This window comes from Aquarana catesbeiana, linkage group LG02, assembly GCF_042186555.1.
Source record: "Aquarana catesbeiana isolate 2022-GZ linkage group LG02, ASM4218655v1, whole genome shotgun sequence".
Classification (NCBI taxonomy): Eukaryota; Metazoa; Chordata; class Amphibia; order Anura; family Ranidae; genus Aquarana; species Aquarana catesbeiana.
Genome location: NC_133325.1, coordinates 47,445,299 through 47,457,789, shown reverse-complemented (window position 1 = coordinate 47,457,789; position 12,491 = coordinate 47,445,299). Strand labels below are relative to the sequence as shown.

Genomic DNA, 12,491 nt, shown 5'->3' with positions numbered 1-12,491 from the left:
TTTATACCTTAACTTACAGTATAAAATGTCCTAGACTATTTTCTTTATCTGTATTTTGTGCTTCTTATGGAACAACATGCCTGTAACCTTTCAGGCCTTTTTACTGTTGATCATATATTGTATCTTGAACACCTCAATAAAAACTATTGAAAAAAAATAAAATAAGGCTTACCTGTAGGTACTGTAAATATCTCCTAAACTTGCACTGTTTAGGAAATATTCACTATATACGCCACCGCCTACATCATCGGCGCATGCGCTCTGAAGGAAAGGCCGATCATACCGTTTCTTTAGGGCCCTGTGCCGTGACCGATGGCATCTGCGCGCATGCGCAGGAGTGACGTCATCGCGGCTCCTGCCAATCACAGCGCCGGAGCCCGTGAACCCCGGAGCAACTCCGAAGAACATGTCAGCGGTCTCAGTGGTGTGCGGGTGCCACTGCAACAGCTTAGTTTCTATGGTAAGTATTTCATAATGAGCTAGTATGCAATGCATATTAGCTCATTATGCCTTTGTCTTACAGGTTTTTATTTTATTTTATTTTATTTTTTTTTTTTTTAGGGTTTACAACCTCTATAATAACCATCTATTCACAATAAAATCGAATCATTCTTTATGTTATCCAACAAATTCGAAAATGTGACATCATCTAAATGAAACAAATGAACGAATGCATACGTTATTGTTGTTATAACTTTTTTTTTTTTCGTTGCCATTCAATTTATTCAATACATCTGAATCTCCGTACAGTACAATTTTTCGTCAGAAAAACATCAAAATGAAATGAATTGCACATGTCTAATTGCTGAGCTGACCATTCTGAAAATGCTCTACAGGGGCCCATATAAACCTTCCGCAGCCAGCAATAAACACCTCAATCCTGAGATGAATCTGTACTAGGAAAATTTTTTTTGTATTAAAATTCTATTCATCTACTTATCCATAATGAAGATGACACATAGTCAGAGAAATACCACTTTAGCTCACCTAATGATGTCACCACCTTTGAAGGTGAAAAAAATTGAATCGGAAGAGAAATTCATATGAGGCCAATCACATGAGATCTCTCCGATCAATTCTTCTCCTCTATGGGGTTCTCTATAATAACAAGGCAGAAACAAATAATTTGTTCTGGAGTTGTCAGCTTCCAAATTGTCTAATTGCCAGAGTTTTCCCATTGTTGTTACTATGGTGACAAGAGGAAACCGAGCCTCCACTGTCTTGAGGAGCTTGTTAGATTTGTAAAGGAAAACTCTACTAAAAAATGATATATGACAGGTGTTTTTAATTTTATTTTAAAATGTCAACTCCCTACTAATTTATGATTTTTTTTTTAAACTGCTGAAAATCCAGATTTTACTGCAACCACAGCAACTCAGAGGCACAAAATTCTCCAGGAAACCATGTTGCCAGCTTGCACCATTGTCTTGATGCTTTTTTCCAGAACTTAATTTAAAAGTTCAGGTTGCTCCAGAACCAGGTCCATTGATAAAGCAGTACAAATGGCCCTCCTGTACTGGGCCCCATCAGTTCGGGGGGGGGGGGGGGGGCGGGGCACAGGCACCTGCTGACCAGGAGGGCCGGCTGTACTGTCTTATTGCAGAAACTGATCCTCTTCTGTCTCCCCCTGCAGCACTGCCAGCTTCTCCTCTCCCTCCCTCCAGCTGCACTGCAAGGGGATTGGTTCTAGCACATGCCTCCCTTCCATCTGCTGTCCAGGCCCCCCTGTGTGCCCCTTTCCCCGACAGCGCTGCCGGGCCTCCCCCCTCTCCCATCGGCACACAGGGGGATGTCATTTACTGGCCTCTTCCTTTCCTGAACGAACACAGTGAGTGATCGATACCAATCGCTCCTGTGTCCATTCAACTGTATTTACTATGCTTCAGTTTGTGAATGAGCAGGACGCCTCAGAGTGCTTCCTATTCATTTATTTGTGCAGCTAAGGCTGTAGAGAAAGGGACTGATAATTCTATGTCCCCAGTCACATTCGACCAGGGGCCCTGTCAGGTAGGCTGTATGGGGCCCCGTGATTTCTAACAGCAGCCCTGTCCAGAACTAACTATAGGTTTTTTGCAGTGGGTCTTTTGACTTTGGGGAGGTACTGCATGCCTGGAGGGATGCCAAGATACAGGCCTTTTCGTTTTCCTGGCTCTTACTATGTGGTTATTATGGCCTGTGTCGACGGACAACATTTGGGACAAGTTTGAGATGATGTAGAATTCATTGACAGGTGCAGTTGACCTCCTTCTAATGTGCATCTGACCTAATTCAAGCCGTTTACATATCCATGACATATGAAGGACATAACCTACAGTCTCTTTTTCCCAACCTGTTATAACATAATCTCCAAACCCCTCCACTTCCTCCACAAATGACGTGACAAGGTTTTTTGGAGCAAAATGGCCTTATGGCTTTTTTATTAACAATTAACGTAATTTAAATAAATAACATTTTAAATAACCATCAACCAACTTCTCTATATACTTTGGGGGTCTTCGAGGGCAACGACACACAACTTGGTCACTGCCACCAACTTCTTTTAAACTTTAGGCCTCAAGTCGCAAGCCACCGACTCAGAGACAGTACTCAACCTTCGCAGTGACCTACATTTTTACCCCTTCCTAGTTAACCCCTCGTTAACTGGAAGGTACCTGAGAACCCCATACCACAGATAGGTCCCAACCATGTTATATATATATATACCAGCCATCTTCTCTTCCTCCAAAGACCCACCACTGCTGGGCTGTCCTGACAGCCCCCCTGAATACGCCAAAACTCGGGAGGGTGGGTGGGATTCTCTTTCTCCTCCGCTCTCGACTGACGTCACTTCCCTCTCTTCTCCTCCACTTACTTCCTCTGAGTGCCTCCCAGGTCCATACCACATCCTTTTTCTTAAAGGGGGCAACTCTTTTCCTTAACCCCTGCCTGAACTATGTCCAGCCCTGTCATGCCGTCCCTCCGTCCATCCCCTTTTGTTCTTTTCCCCCGGGACTCCCTTTAGATCAGTGCTTCTCAAACTGTGTCTCATGTGAGATTTGCAGGTGTGCCCTGGGAGTTTTGAGAAATATTAAAAATTTCTAGCATTTTGAAACCTTGAACATATCAAATAATGTAATGGTAAATCAATGTTGCAAAAGTAAAAAAAGTAACATATATAAAAACGCAATCTCTGTCGGTCTGTCATTCATTGGTTCCTTTCGTAACGCAAGACTTGTACGAGATCTACTATAAAAATAGAGACTGTTCCATTCCAACTTTGATGCTTATAAAGCTTGCTCATTGTTTAGCGATGGACAAAAAAATTAATCAAGTCTGGAATTCTAAAAGAGAAACTGTTAAATGAAAAGCAAAGAAGCAAGTGAAAGTACAAAGAAGATTACAATCGCTTCAATTTGATTTGCTCTCGAAAGCAGGCACATCCTTCACAATAAATAAAAAAATGAAATGAACAAAAATTTTAAATCTTTTCAGGTGTGCTGTAAATTTTTTTAGATCTTTTTGGTGAGAAACACTGCATTAGACTTTAAGGGCTCATTTGCACTTGCTTCAACTTCAACACACATTAAAGCGCCTACTGCTTCAACATGCTTTTTTTGATGTGTTTTTGATGCTTCTGTGATGCTTTTTTGAAGCTTTAATGAAGCTTGGCAGATGTCCTGTGTGGGTGCTGAGGCCCAGTAGAACCCCGGCCCAGTAGTGCCCCCACTCATCAGATACCCAGCTCCTTAGTGCCCCTGTTCAGCATTGGAACCCTCGCTCAGCAGTTCTCCAGCTTGTTAGGACCCTCGTGCAGCAGATCCCCTGCTCAGTAGCAGGGGCGGCCTGTCCATTAGCAGTAGCAGGGCGCCCCCCTATTCATTCTTTCCGCCCCCTAATCTACATTCGGGGCACTAGATGCATGAATTCCAATGGGGGGGGGGGGGGTTTGGGGTGGTTTCTTTTTTTTTGAAGCTTCAAAAAAGGGTAGACTTGGGAAGCAGGCACTGAGTCCCAAGCCCACCCAGTTGTGTGACAATAGCGAATTAATATTCAATATTTTAACACTGAATTCTTCCCAGTCACTCAGGAAGCAGGTCGTGAGACCCGTTTCCCGATTGGCCAAAATGACAAGCGATCCTATTGGACCATGACGAGGCGAGAGGAGGAGGGAGAAGACGTGGAGGCTGCCAAAGGGGATGACAGGGGACAAAGCTGCCACCCGGGGGGGAAAACACTGCCTAGGAGTAAGTGCGGGGCTCATCGACCGACCAGGTGGTGCTGGTGACCTGACCCGAATGACCAGGGGGGGCTGTGGGTGCATTGTTTGCTGCCCCTCCCCACCCAAATATACCACCAGCCACCACTGCTCAGTGGTATCCTCAGCTGTGCCCCCTGCTCTGCTAGTCCCCACACTCAGTAGTAACCCCCGCTCTGCTGATCCCCGGCGCTGCTGGTCCCCACGCTCAGTAGTAACCCGTGCTTTGCTGATCCGCCACTCGGTAGTAATCCCCCACTCTGCTGATTCCCCACTCAGTAGTAATCCCCCACTCTGCTGATCCCCCACCCAGTAGTAATACCCCGCTCTGCTGATCCCCCACTCAGTAGTAATCCCCCGCTCTGCTGATCCCCCCACTCAGTAGTAACCCCCCACTCTGCTGATCCCCCACTCAGTAGTAATCCCCCGCTCTGCTGATCCCCCACTCAGTAGTAATCCCCCACTCTGCTAATCCCCCACCCAGTAGTAATCCCCCACTCTGCTGATCCCCCATTCAGTAGTAATCCCCCACTCTGCTGATCCCCCACCCAGTAGTAATCCCCCACTCTGCTAATCCCCCACCCAGTAGTAATCCCCCACTCTGCTGATCCCCCACTCAGTAGTAATCCCCCACTCTGCTGATCCCCCACTCAGTTGTAACCTCAGTCCTCTCTTTCCGGTCCCTGCTCACCTTCTGCATTAGCATTCCCATGTTGTACATCATGGGGGTTATTTACTAAAGGCAAATCCACTGTGCACTTCCAAGTGCACTGCAATTGTACTTGGAAGTGCAGTCACTGTAGAACGGAGGGGGACATGCAAGGAAAATAAAAAACAGCATTTTTGCTTGCACATGATTAGATGATAAAATCAGCAGAGCTTCCCCTCATTTCAGATCTTCCCCTCAGATCTACAGCGACTGCACTTCTAAGTGCACTTGTAGTGCACAGTGGATTTACCTTTAGTAAATCTACCCCACTGTTACACATCCAAGCACACACTAAGGTTTCTGTTCTGACAAGACATGGGGGATATGTTTTTCTTTTCGTTTGAATGCAAACAGGACTGATTTATTTTATTCATATTCATTTTTATTATTTCTGTTCTCTTTTTAGCTGGAAGCTCTCAATGGCTCCAATGAATACACAACGAGTGAAGATCCAAATACAGAGAATAATGCATCTGACTCCACTGCTGCAAAGAGACCGGTACTGTAAAAGCTTTTATTCCTAGCGAGCTGCTTATGGGATCACCTGAGGACCTTTGTGCCAATGTTTTTGTGTGTTTCCTATTTTCCTTTTGGTGCTTTTAAAGTTAACCTTTTACTTTGTAGCAATTATGTATAATGGTGGAAGTAGCAGGGAGGGAGATGTACCTAGGCATCGCTTTTTCAATAATTAATGTTTTAGCATGTTTAGTGAGTTAAAGAAGAGCCTTGGGATTGAAAAATCTGCGGGCCGGGTGAGCTGAGTGTAATGAAGTGCTTTGAGCTTCTCTTCCCAATCCAGAAATCTTCAGCTGCAAGGTCCAGGTTTTGACACAAATCTACAGTTCAAAAATACACTAGAATCTTAGGGTAAGGCAATCTATCAAGATTCACAGCAGTTATAACAAAAATGCATTGCCTAAGGAGAACCTAGTCTAGCCTAGACTAGTGATCAGTTTTGCCTGCAGTCTCCCTGCCAGTGGCATTGCTATGGGGGTGTTGGGGTGCGGTGTGGAAGGCTAGACAGGAGAAAGCCCCGATTTTGGCAGTTTAGATATGAGAGAGCCCGATGGGGGGGGGGGGGGGGGGGGGCTGCATCGCAGAAGGTGACACCAACCCTAGTGACGCCACTGCTCGCTGCAGCTGATCCTTTCCCCATTACTGATCCTGGTAAAGGAATTGGGCTTTGCTTCCTCGTGTCTGAGTTGCCCCTTGATGACTGGTGATCTGATGACTGGAGGGGTGATGATCAAGAAGCAGCAGGAAAGGTGGAGGAAGCACAAATCTTAGTTAGTTTTAGTTTATTTTGAATATGTAAAAAAAAACAAAAAAATCACATAAAAATAAAAGAAGTAATCATTCAGTAGTAGACAAACACAACAAAACTAGTTGTAAGAGAATACAAAAAACCAATAAAAAATAATTTAGTTTACATATCAGAAAAGGAGTGGGAAGAAATACAAACTTATTTATTCCCACCCCTTCTCCATAATTAATAATAACCTACTCTGAGTCTCATCACTATAAAGTTGTACAACAAATAATAATTCAATTATAATATACTAATTTAAACATAATATAATCTACAGAATGAATGAAGCAGTAGCAGGGAGATTCTTGCACTGCAGGTCCCCAGGTACAGCTTCCTCTCCAGCAAGGAGAACAGTAGCAAGCACCTTAGTAACATTACCAAATCTCACTCTAAATCCCATGAGATTAGGGGAGCAGCACCTTAGATGATCTCACACTGCAGAAATACAGCTATGAGGCTACATAACAGGAGTGCTTAGGCCAGGCATGTCCAAAGTCCAGGCCCGCGGTCCAGTCGCAGCCCGCGTTCTGGTTTTGAACGGCCCGTCTGGTTATTTGGACATATATATCTTTTGTGGCCCCAACGATCTCCCAGTGCCGGGGCCACAAAATATATATATGCTGGCTGCCTTGGAGGGGACAGGTAGGAGGCGGGATGAGTGCCGTACACACAGGAGTATTTCCTGTTTACACAGCAGCCTCTGTAATAGGAAGTCCCGTCTCCTGCGCTGCCATTGGATGACTGTTCTGTCCATCACAGGAGGCGGAACTTTCTATTAAAGAGGCCACCGAGAAAACAGGAGTTTTTCCTGTATGTATTCTTTTGGCGCTCCTCCCGCCCCCCTCCCTGTCCCTTCCAAGGCTGCAGATGGATGGGCATCAATCAGGCTGCACTGATGGCAATAGTTAGTCTGCATTCTTGGCAATGAGGGTGCTGCATTCCTGGCAATGTTGGGTGCTGCATTCTTGTCAATGGCGGGTGCTGCATTCCTGGCAATGGCGGGTGCTGCATTCCTGGCAATGGCGGGTGCTGCATTCCTGGCAATGGCGGGTGCTGCATCCCTGGCAATGGTGCAATGGGGTGCTGCATTCCTGGAAATAGGGGTGCTGCACTGATGAAAATGGGGGTGCTGCATTTATGGCAATGGTGGGACTGCATTCATGGCACTTGTGAGGCTGCAGATGGGCACTGACCCTTATTTTGCTTCCCAGTTCTTTATTTAAAATGTTTATTTCAAGAAAATGTAAATAATGTTCTGCAATGTAAATCCATTCTCAATGTCAATCCATTGTCAATCAGGTCATCCAGTAATGTAGTTGCAGCATCTATCACGATGACCCTCTGTCCAATGATGTTGCCCAGCTGCCTCAAAAATATTTCCCCACCACCCAACGATCTTACCCTGCTGCATTATAACTGAAAAATAACAGATCCAGGCTGGTTGCTGTTTGTAAACAAACCATCTGGGAATGCTGGATGACGTCATTAGCCAAATAGGTGATAACCATTATTGGTCAGTAAAGTCACCCAGGGCCCCCAGTTTGCTTGTTTGATCCTGTGTTGTCACCCTGTCACACATGCCCCTGGCATAGACATCAAGTGGCCATGCTGACACACATTTCTCAGGCAGCTCAGGCATGGTCCAAAGCTGTCTTTTTAAGACGGGGTGTCCAAACTTTTGAACTTCCTGGGCCATATTGGAAGAAGAGGAATTGTCTTAGGCAGCACATACAATACACTAACAATAAGGCAAGCAGAAAAAGACGGGCAGATCACAGGTTAACGATAAAACTATAAAACGCTAAAAATAAAACTAGTGTGTTTTTGATAAACTAACACATCAATATCTGGTTGGATGGATGTAGCAATTCTCAAAGAATTCTCAAGATGCTCATCAGATATTTTGGTTTTCATTTTGCCCTTTGTGTGCTTCATCCGTGAAAATAGTCGCTCACAAATATAGGTGCTGCTGAAAACTGATGACATGAACAAGGCGTGATTGTGAATAGTTGGATCGTTTTCTTTGGAAAGATAAAACTTATGAAAGTCCAGTAAAGAGACATTGGGGGTTATTTACTAAAGGAAAATCCATTTTGCACTGCAAGTGCACTTGGAAGTAAAGTCGCTGTAGATCCGAGGGGGACATGCAAAGAAAATAAAAACAGCATTTTAGCTTGCACATGATTGGATTATAAAATCAACAGAGCTTCCACTCATTTCAGATCTACCCCTTAGATTTAGAGCGACTGCACTTGAAAGTGCACTTTCAGTGCACTTTCAAGTGCACTTGCAGTGCAAAGTGGATTTGCCTTTCGTAAATAACTCCCCCATAGTCAATTTTTTCTTCGGCTGCATGTGTTCGCTAAGTGTAACATATTTTTACAAAATCTACATTTTTAGGTAAGTATAAGATTTTGTGTTGGGCTGCATTTACTGTGTTCTAGGGCCTCATGTGGCCCTTTGGCCGTAGGTTGGACACCCCTGCTTTAAGGCCTTCTATACAGGTCACTGCTGTTCCCGTACAGTGGCCAGTACCGGCCTACAAGCACAACCCATTCAACTAAATGGGGTTCCTTGCAACCTCATGCCATGTGATATAATGCCTCCTTGCTGCCTCTCAAATGCCCTCTGAAGAGTATTTCAGATGTGAAAGTACATGTATAAATGATCCCTAGGAAGCTATTCCAGAGCAATCATGTGCAGGTGACACTGAAACAAGTGTATATTAGTTGTTATTGGAGGCACAATAAAAATGCACTTCAACTCAGCAAAAGATTAAAAGGTGAAGGAGTGGAGGTAAGCAGCATAAATGTGCATTGTTGTTTGCCGGCGACTTAATTTCGTAGACAAAAACATTTTCCTCATAATTTTTGTCAGCGGCTTGTTTCCAGCAACGAAAACGAAACGAAAATCACCCCACATTTTCATCAATTGACAAAAACAATGTTGAAAATGAATTCCATTTTTGTCAAACAAAATGCAACTACAATGTGAGAGAGGGACTGTGACAGACCTAGCCGGGAGAGAGACTTTTGGAGGGGACTGAATGCTAGCCTCTTGCCAATCGATCGTGGGCTCTGGCATTTGGGGGAACGGTGCTCTTTGTGAGCTGTATGCCTGAGGACCCTTGAGGTGGTATTACTGTGGATTCGGGTCCTGGTCCCCCAGGACACACAGACTCTGGGGACCCTGGATTTGCCATATTAGAAATAGTGGCTGATTCATAATGCTGGGACAAATACTGTTAGGAGATGCTGATGTCAATTCCAGCCACCTGTCTGTCTGTTGCCTGCTAGAATGTGTATTGTAAATAAGTCTAGTATGGGATCTAAGAGTCATTAGATCCCCATTGTTGTTTGTGTTAATTAACTCTGCTATTGTGTTAAGAAGAATCTGTGTTGATTTGTGATAATGTTGATTGGGTTTTCTGAGCTACAAGACGGCCAGTCTGGCCTAAAGGTCATGTCTGATTCATCTAGGCTGTCTAAAGGGATTAGTTAATTAGCCCATGTTAATTAGGTTTCTGGTCACAGGTGTATGTTCAGAGTAATATGAGCAGGAGGTATGCACCTCCTCTTTTATTGTATAAAAGAGCCTGTATTCCTTTCAATAAATGAGAGATTCCTGGTTGAACTTACATACAGCCTGCCTGGTGTTTTTTCTGAGCTACACAACTGGATTAGAACGGCACATAGCTGTAGTTCTAGTCCCGGAGCATCGGATGACCGATCCATCAGATGTTGCAATCTGCAATCTGATTCTATAGCCGCAGAGGAGTGTCGGGAGAGTGGAATCGAGCGAGCAGAGGTTCGTTACAGGGATGTTTATCCACGTGCACTTCTAGTTTTCCTTGGAGCTCCGCCTGTAAAGCCTGTGAGTGTCTCCTCTCGCAGGAAGCAAGGTAGTGACGATAGCGTGCTTAGTGGTATGGTGTGCTTAGCACTGTGCAGTATTACAGGCCTCCTCAGACCACTGTCCAGAGCACTGTGCAACATTACAGGCCTCTCGAGCGTTCAGAGCACTGTGTGCATTACAGGCCTCCTCAGACCACTGTTCAGAGCACTGTGCGCATTACAGGCCTCCTCAGACCACTGTCTAGAGCACTGTGCGCATTACAGGCCTCCTCAGACCACTATCCAGAACACTGTGTGCATTACAGGCCTCCTCAGACTGCTGTTCAGAGCACTGTGTGCATTATAGGCCTCCTCAGACCACTGTCCGGAGCACTGTGTGCATTACAGGCCTTCTAACCGCCCAGAGCACTGTGTGCATTACAGGCCTCCTCAGACCACTGTCCAAAGCACTGTGTGCATTACAGGCCTCCTCAGACCACTGTTCAGAGCACTGTGTGCATTACAGGCTTCCTCAGACCACTGTCCCAAGCACTGTGTGCATTACAGGCCTCCTCAGACCACTGTGCAGAGCACTGTGTGCATTACAGGCATCCTCAGACCACTTTCCAGAGCACTGTGTGCATTACAGGCCTCCCGACCGTCCAGAGCACTGTGTGCATTATAGGCCTCCTCAGACTACTGTCCAGAGCACTGTGTGCATTACAGGCCTCTTCAGACCACTGTCCATAGCACTGTGCGCATTACAGGCCTCCCGACCATCCAGAGCAGTGTTTCTCAACTCCAGTCCTCAAGGCACCCCAACAGGTCATGTTTTCAGGCTCTCCATTGTTTTGCACAGGTGATTTGATCAGTTTCACTGCCTTAGTAATAACCACAGCCATTTCATCTGAGGGAAATCCTGAAAACATGACCTGTTGGTGCGCCTTGAGGACTGGAGTTGAGAAACACTGATCCAGAGAACTGTGTGCATTACAGGCCTCCTCAGACCACTGTGTGCATTACAGGCCTCCTCAGACCACTGTGTGCATTAGAGGCCTCCCGACTGTCCAGAGCACTGTGTGCATTATAGGCCTCCTCAGACCACTGTCCAGAGCACTGTGTGCATTACAGGCCTCCTCAGACCACTGTTCACAGCACTGTGTGCATTACAGGCCTCCTTAGACCACTGTCCAGAGCACTGTGCAGCATTCCAGGCCTCCTGACCATCCAGAGCACTGTGTGCATTACAGGCCTCCTCAGACCACTGTCCAGAGCACTGTGCGCATTACAGGCCTCATCTGACCACTGTCCCGAGCACTGTGTGCATTACAGGCCTCCTCATACCACTGTCCAGAGCACTGTGTGCATTACAGGCATCCTCAGACCACTGTTCAGAGCACTGTGTGCATTACAGGCCTCCTTAGACCACTGTCCAGAGCACTGTGCAGCATTCCAGGCCTCCCGACCATCCAGAGCACTGTGTGCATTACAGGCCTCCTGAGACCACTGTCCAGAGCACTGTGCGCATTACAGGCCTCATCAGACCACTTTCCAGAGCTCTGTGTGCATTACAGGCCTCAGGACCGTCCAGAGCACTGTGTGCATTATAGGCCTCCTCAGACCACTGTCCAGAGCACTGTGTGCATTACAGGCCTCTTCAGACCACTGTCCATAGCACTGCGTGCATTACAGGCCTCCTCAGACCACTGTCCAGAGCACTGTGTGCATTTGAGGCCTCCTCACACCACTGTTCAGAGCACTGTGTGCATTACAGGCCTCCTTAGACCACTGTCCAGAGCACTGTGCAGCATTCCAGGCCTCCCGACCATCCAGAGAACTGTGTGCATTACAGGCCTCCCCAGACCACTGTGCGCATTAAAGGCCTCCTCAGACCACTGTCCAGAGCACTGTGTGCATTACAGGCCTCCTTAGACCACTGTCCAGAGCACTGTGCAGCATTACAGGCCTCCTGACCATCCAGAGCAATGTGTGCATTACAGGCCTCCTCACACCACTGTCCAGAGTGTCTGTGTAGTTTGTTGAAACTTTAATACCATAAATATTACCATGATATTAGATTTTTTTTTACTTCAGGCGTATATAATGAAGTTTGAGATTCTAGAGGAATTCCTAAATAATGCATTACAATTTAGTCAATTAAAATGTACTGCAGATTTCAGTCGACCAAATAAAACAATTGCAGATTACTAAAACTAAAATGCCATTTTAGTCAAAAGACTATGACTGAGCCTGGGTTCACACTGTAGCGAACACAGACATCGCATGTGATTCGCACCTGCACTGCATTGCCGATCACATGCGAGGTCTGTGCAAAGCGAGTTCAGCCATACAGTTTGTATGCATGAATTCACATTGGATTTGCACAAAAAAGGTGCAGAGACTTTT

The 12,491-nt window shown here is 45.8% G+C and overlaps 1 protein-coding gene across 2 annotated transcripts in view; it reads left to right on the top strand.

The window, feature by feature from the left end:
• Positions 1–12,491, top strand: part of DLG2 (discs large MAGUK scaffold protein 2) — a 2,047,541-nt gene that overhangs the window by 309,515 nt on the left and 1,725,535 nt on the right. For both annotated transcript variants that reach the window (XM_073612834.1, XM_073612835.1), the window contains exon 4: positions 5,350–5,442. In XM_073612834.1, coding sequence (XP_073468935.1) covers positions 5,350–5,442 — 93 coding nt within the window. The remainder of the gene's footprint in view (positions 1–5,349; positions 5,443–12,491) is intronic.